The sequence below is a fragment of the Oncorhynchus nerka genome, linkage group LG28, assembly GCF_034236695.1.
Source record: "Oncorhynchus nerka isolate Pitt River linkage group LG28, Oner_Uvic_2.0, whole genome shotgun sequence".
Lineage (NCBI taxonomy): Eukaryota > Metazoa > Chordata > Actinopteri > Salmoniformes > Salmonidae > Oncorhynchus > Oncorhynchus nerka.
Genome location: NC_088423.1, coordinates 50685778 through 50692854, shown reverse-complemented (window position 1 = coordinate 50692854; position 7077 = coordinate 50685778). Strand labels below are relative to the sequence as shown.

The 7077-nt window shown below is 42.7% G+C and overlaps 1 protein-coding gene across 1 annotated transcript; it reads left to right on the top strand.

Annotated features, from left to right (window-relative positions):
- The first annotated feature begins 3653 nt into the window (after window positions 1-3653).
- On the top strand, window positions 3654-6926 carry LOC115113377 (thioredoxin-dependent peroxide reductase, mitochondrial-like). Its single transcript, XM_029640939.2, has 7 exons — window positions 3654-3760; window positions 4117-4231; window positions 4450-4591; window positions 4789-4924; window positions 6209-6312; window positions 6423-6588; window positions 6746-6926. Exons 1-7 carry the CDS (start codon window positions 3662-3664, stop codon window positions 6797-6799), a joined length of 816 nt encoding a protein of 271 aa, XP_029496799.1. The 5' UTR covers window positions 3654-3661; the 3' UTR covers window positions 6800-6926.
- Window positions 6927-7077: the final 151 nt, after the last annotated feature.

Sequence of the window (7077 nt, the reverse complement as noted above, 5' to 3'; positions counted from 1 at the left end):
TGGGTCTCCAGCTTCATTGATTTTTGCAGTTTGTTCCAGTCATTGGCAGCAGAGAACTGGAAGGAAAGGCAGCCAAAGGAGCAATTGGCTTTGGGGGTGACCAGTGAGATATACCTGCTGGAGCGTGTGCTATGGGTGAGTGCTACTATGGTGACCAGTGAGCTGAGATAAGGCGGGGCTTTACCTAGCAGAGACTTGTAGATGACCTGGAGCCAGTGGGTTTGGCAATGAGTATGTAGCGATGGCCAGCCAACGAGAGCGTACAGGTCGCAGTGGTGGGTAATATATGGGGCTTTGGTGACAATAAGGATGGCACTGTGATAAACTGCATCCAATTTGTTTGGAGGCTATTTTATAGATGACATCGCCGAAGTCGAGGATCGGTAGGATGGTCAGTTTTACGAGGGTATGTTTGGCAGCATGAGTGAAGTATGCTTTGTTGTGAAATAGGAAGCCGATTCTAGATTGAATTTTGGATTGGAGATGCTTAATGTGAGTCTGGAAGGAGAGTTTACAGTCTAGCCAGACACCTAGGTATTTGTAGTTGTCCACATATTCTAAGTCAGAACCGTCCAGAGTAGTGATGCTGGACGGGTGGGCAGGTGCGGGCAGTGATCGGTTGAAGAGCATGCACTTAGTTTTACTTGCATTTAAGAGCAGTTGGAGGCCACGGAAGGAGAGTTGTATGGCATTGAAGCTCGTCTGGAGGTTAGTTAACACAGTGTCCAAAGATGGGCCAGAAATATACAGAATGGTGTCATCTGCGTAGAGGTGGATCAGAGAATCACCAGCAGCAAGAGCAACATCATTGATGTGTACAGTAGACCTTAGTATGAAATGCTAAGAAAGAAAGAGTTACAAAAATATTTACTAAATATACTAAAGTAAAAAATGAATTAAAAACAGCCCTCCTTTCCCTGTAGTTCACAATCAGCTCCTTTATCTTGCTCACGTTGAGGGAGAGGTTGTCCTGGCACCACACTGCCAGGTCTCTGACCTCGTCCATAAAGGCTGTCTCACGTTGTCAGTGATCAGGCCTACCAAATCAAATTAAATCAAATGTTTATTTGTCACATACACATGGTTAGCAGATGTTAATGCGAGTGTAGCGAAATGCTTGTGCTTCTAGTTCCGACAATGCAGTAATAACCAACAAGTAATCTAGCTAACAATTCCAAAACTACTACCTTATAGACACAAGTGTAAGGGGATAAAGAATATGTACATAAAGAAAAATGAATGAGTGATGGTACAGAGCGGCATGGGCAAGATACAGTAGATGGTATTGAGTGCAGTATATACATATGAGATGAGTATGTAAACAAAGTGGCATAGTTAAAGTGTCTAGTGATACATGTATTACATAAAGATGCAGTAGATGATATAGAGTACAGTATATACATATACATATGAGATGAATAATGTAGGGTATGTAAACATTATATTAGGTAGCATTGTTTAAAGTGGCTAGTGATATATTTTACATCATTTCCCATCAATTCCCATTATTAAAGTGGCTGGAGTTGAGTCAATGTGTTGGCAGCAGCCACTCAATGTTAGTGGTGGCTGTTTAACAGTCTGATGGCCTTGAGATAGAAGCTGTTTTTCAGTCTCTCGGTCCCAGCTTTGATGCACCTGTACTGACCTCGCCTTCTGGATGATAGCGGGGTGAACAGGCAGTGGCTCGGGTGGTTGTTGTCCTTGATGATCTTTATGGACTTCCTGTGACATCGGGTGGTGTAGGTGTCCTGGAGGGCAGGTAGTTTTCCCCCGGTGATGCGTTGTGCAGACCTCACTACCCTCTGAAGAGCCTTACAGTTGTGGGCGGAGCAGTTGCCGTACCAGGCTGTGATACAGCCCGACAGGATGCTCTCGATTGTGCATCTGTAGAAGTTTGTGAGTGCTTTTGGGGACAAGCCAAATTTCTTCTGCCTCCTGAGGTTGAAGAGGCGCTGCTGCGCCTTCTTCACGATGCTGTCTGTGTGGGTGGACCAATTCAGTTTGTCTGTGATGTGTACGCCGAGGAACTTAAAACTTACTACCCTCTCCACTACTGTTCCATCGATGTGGATAGGGGGTGTTCCCTCTGCTGTTTCCTGAAGTCCACAATCATCTCCTTAGTTTTGTTGACGTTGAGTGTGAGGTTATTTTCCTGACACCACACTCCGAGGGCCCTCACCTCCTCCCTGTAGGCCGTCTCGTCGTTGTTGGTAATCAAGCCTACCACTGTTGTGTCGTCCGCAAACTCACATCGGTACCACTGTTGTGTCATCAGCAAACTTAATGATGGTGTTGGAGTCGTGCTTGGCCACGCAGTCGTGGGTGAACAGGGAGTACAGGAGGTAACTAATGCATGCATCCCTGAGGGGCCCCACGATTGAGATGGTGTCGTCTGTGGATCTGTTGGGGCTGTATGCGAATTGGAGTGGGTTTAGGCTTTCCGGGATGATGGTGTGGAAGTGAGCCATGTCCAGCCTTTCAAAACACTTCATGGCTACCGACGTGAGTACTACTGTGCTGTAGTCATTCAGGCAGGTTACCTTCACTTTCTTGGGCACAAGGACTATGGTGGTCTGCTTGAAACATGTACGTATTACAGACTCGGTCAGGGAGAGGTTGAAAATGTCAGTTGGTCTGCACATGCTCTGAGTACACATCCTGGTAAGACCACAGCCTGTTGTTTCCAAAGGGAACAAATTAGTCATAGTGGGCAGAACAAGCAAGGAGGTGGGCAGAGCCAAGCACGAGCAAGCGAGATCCTATTTGCATGTTCTAGCATCATATGCATATTTCCGTTAGGGAACACCTGCTCTGTGAAGTGCGCGCGTGCAATAACTAAATTCGCCTTTGCACACCTTCTAAACAACACGATTTTAAAATACTTTGGCAAAGGGCAAAGTCAACTAAACTTGTCCACTCTGTTCATAACAGATTTCTAGTTTTGTGAACAAAAAATGTTTCATCGATAAGAAAATGTGCACAATGTCCATCTTGTTCCATCTTCCCGTCAGTGGGTTTACTCTCACTATGTGTTTTTTAAAATTGTTTTATTTTGGGTGGAAGAAGAAGTCTTGCATCTTATATTTTTTTCATTCCCAAATCCCGTTGCTGTACCTTAGGCTATTGTACAACTTAATATGGAAAAACAAACCATATAAGAAGAGGACGCAAGTCCACCGAGTTTCTATACCCAGAGGCGCAACATCGCGAGACTTCCAGGAACGCCTGCGAAACAGACCAGACCGGGGTTTGAGAAGTCAATGAGAGAAGTTAAAAACTCTTACTTAGTTGGTAAATCTAAAGGCACAACCTAGATCCAAGCCAATGTCTTAAGTAATTAAGCATATTGTTTTCATTCAAAACCACTTTATATCGAAGGAGTTCCTTTAAATTTACGACAAGCACATGCGCAGTTCGCTTGAGACCCGAAGGTGTTTCTACGCATGCGCTTTGTTAGCCAACAAGTGTGGTCAGGGATCTCTATTGGAGGAGCAGTTTTAGCCTATCTTTATACTGTATTCTCTTTGTCAAAGCCATGTGATTTGCTGCAGTGGGTGTCCTCTCTCCTCATTCTCAAAACACATTGGAAGAGAAGGTCAGAGGGGCGGGACCTCTGGCTTTCTCATCCAATGAGAAGGAGAGGCGCGCGGACACTAGAAGAATGCAAATTGAGGCCTTGGTATCCAGTAATGCGATTCAGCCTCTGCACTTGTCAATATACAAAATGGCAGCCACCATTGGGAGACTATTAAAGACCTCTGTAAGTTCATTCAGAAATATTTTTATGTTACAACGTTAACAGTAGTAGTGGGCTGCATTGAAATACCAACGGTTTAATAGCAATTTATAATTTCGTTGTAGCTATATAAATGGCAATGCGAATTGGACGAAGTTGCAAATGAGCTTGACGGGAACGTCACTGTAATTTTATTCAGGACAAATCCCTCTGCCCAAATAAAGACTTACCGCTAATGCTACATTTTAAGTAAAAACTCTAAATATACAATCACTGATTATACTAACTGTCTAATGATCATCAGCGCCAATAATAACAGTTGTTGTCACGAAGTGCAATTTCTCTATCTCCCTCTCTTAACGTTACCCCTCCCCATCTAGGCAAAGGTTGCAACTGGAGGACTGAAAGTATCAGCCTCGCCACATGGAAATTCAGTGAACAAGGCCTCAATAATTTTGACCTGTCCTGTACTGCAGAAAACCTGTTTCTCCACCAGTATGTATGGACAGGGAATGTGATATGAAGTTGATCAAAGTGAGGGGGGATGAAACAATTATGCATATTAAATAGCATTTCCAAAACACATTCATTAACTGCTCAACAATTTTATACAATTATATTAAAGTCCTGCAATAAAGTAAATGTTATAACATTTTTGTAATTCCCCTAAATAAAGAATCCACCATATTAATTTAATATCTTTCTCCCAATAGGTACAGCTGGATGGGCTCCAGCTGTCACTCAGCACGCACCACATTTTAAAGCTACAGCTGTCCACAATGGCGAGTTCAAGGAGATGAGCCTAGATGACTTTAAGGGCAAATACCTGGTCCTTTTCTTCTACCCTCTCGACTTGTGAGTAGCACTATTCCCTTGGAAAGACGAGAATGGATTGCTGTGTTTAGCTGCATGTCGTGCACGGTACACCAATCCTTGACTTTATTAGTCTTTAGAATTATTTAACGGCCTATGTTCTTTGCACTACAGATACTTAAGCAGGAGATTGTGGATATGCCATTTTATTCAAAGCATTTTTTTCTTTCTCATTACAGCACGTTTGTTTGTCCGACAGAGATCATCTCATTCAGTGACAAGGCCAGCGAGTTCCATGACATCAACTGTGAAGTGGTGGGCGTGTCGGTGGATTCGCACTTCACCCACCTGGCATGGATAAACACCCCTCGCAAGGTACAGTGGGTGTACCTAGGGTAGTATTCCATAGACATACATAAATCATTCCATATACAGTACCAGTCTAAAGTTTGGACACACCTACTCATTCCAGATTTTTTCTTTATTTGGACTATTTACTACATTGTAGAATAATAGTGAAGACATCAAAACTATGAAATAACACATATGGAATCATGTAGTAACCAAAAGTGTTAGATTTTAGATTCTTCAAAGTAGCCACCCTTTGCCTTGATGACAGCTTTGAACATTCTTGACATACTCTCAACCACCTTCATGAGGTAGTCACCTGGAATGCTTTTCCAACAGTCTTGAAGGAGTTCCCACATATACTGTGCACTTGTTGGCTTGTTTTCCTTCTCTGCAGTCCATTTCTTCCCAAACCATCTCAAATGGTTTGAGGTCGGGTGATTGTGGAGGCCAGGTCATCTGATGCAGCACTCCATCACATTCCATCTTGGTCAAATAGCCCTTACACAGCCTGGAGGTGTGTTAAGTCATTGTACTGTTGAAAAACAAATGATATTCCCACTAAGCATAAAAGAGATGGGATGGTGTATCGCTGCAGAATGCTGTGGTAGCAATGCTGGTTAAGTGTGCCTTGGATTCTAAATAAGTCAGTGTCACCAGCAAAGCACTCTCACATCATCACACTTTCTCCTCTATGCTTCACGGTGGAAACCACACACGCGGAGATCATCTGTTTACCTACTCTGCCTCTTACAAAGACACGGCGGTTGGAACCAAAAATCTTAAATTTGGACTCATCAGACCAAAGGATAGGTTTCCACCAGTCTAATGTCCATTGCTCGTGTTTCTTGGCCCAAGCAAATCTCTTATTATTATTGGTATCCTTTCATAGTGGTTTCTTTGCTGCAATTCAAACACTTTTTAAACCTTTTATTTAACTAGCAAGTCAGTTAAGAACAAATTATTTTAAAATAACGGCCTACCCTGGCCAAACCTAACCCTTTCTTGAAAGGTTCTGTATTGACTGACTTTCATGTCTTAAAATAATTATGGACTGTCGTTTCTCTTTGCTTATTTGAGCTGTTCTTGCCATAATATGGACTTGGTCTTTTACCAAATAGGGCTGTCTTCTGTATACCACTCTACCTTGTCACAACACAACTGATTGGCTCAAACACATTAAGGAAAGAAATTCCACATTCACTTTTAACAAGGCACACCTGTTTATCGAAATGCATTCCAGGTGACTACCTCATGAAGCTGGTTGAGAAGGCCAAGACTGTTTAAAGCTGTCATGTGTCTTGTTCTCAGGCTGGAGGTTTGGGTGACATCCACATCCCCCTGCTGGCAGACCTCAACAAACAGGTGTCCAGAGACTATGGCATACTTCTGGAGGGTCCTGGCATTGCACTGAGGTTCTGTGCATTCTAAATGGCAACCTATTCCCAATAGTGTATTTAACACTGCATTGTATGTATTTCTACCATGATATTGAGTAGTTATCCATTGTCTGTTTGTCCATTAGGGGACTGTTTATCATTGATCCAAGTGGTGTGGTGAAGCACATGAGCGTCAACGACCTGCCAGTGGGCCGCTGTGTGGATGAGACCCTGCGTCTGGTGAGGGCCTTCCAGTTTGTGGAGACTCACGGTGAAGTATGCCCTGCTAGCTGGACCCCCGACTCGCCTACGGTGAGGCCACTCTCCTTCACTACCCTGCCAGGGCATCAGACAAATAAAATGAATGCAAGCACCAAAATATGAGTAGCAAGGACTTTGTCTTGGTCTCCCAACAGTACATTGTTTTTGGATGATCAGTTTGCTTACTATGCAAGTTTTTGTTTTTCAGATCAAGCCAACTCCAGAAGGTTCAAAGGAGTACTTTGAGAAAGTCAACAACTAGATGACACACATCACAGCTTTAATAAATAAATTATCCAGAATTGAAAAAAAAAAAAACTATAGATATACCAAATACTTTCCATTTTAGTTTAGTTTTAAAGTAGATGGAAATAAAGATTTGAAGTGTTCGATTGTCTGAGTTGAAACATTTCATCCTGTTCACTAGCTTCTATTTCTCACAAGCAATTCACTGTGATCACATTGCAAGTATTGAGAGCCTATGCGTTTGTTTTAAAATAATGAAATAGTCCTAACATTGCAAAGAGCATGTAAATATTA

Bases quoted from the DNA above. Each gene is read 5' to 3' on its own strand.
- LOC115113377 (XM_029640939.2), top strand. From the start codon at position 3,662: ATGCAAATTGAGGCCTTGGTATCCAGTAATGCGATTCAGCCTCTGCAC. The intron at 4,592-4,788 runs GTGAGTAGCACT...TTCTCATTACAG, and splicing joins TTCTTCTACCCTCTCGACTT to CACGTTTGTTTGTCCGACAG. The intron at 6,313-6,422 runs GTTCTGTGCATT...TTTGTCCATTAG, and splicing joins GGTCCTGGCATTGCACTGAG to GGGACTGTTTATCATTGATC.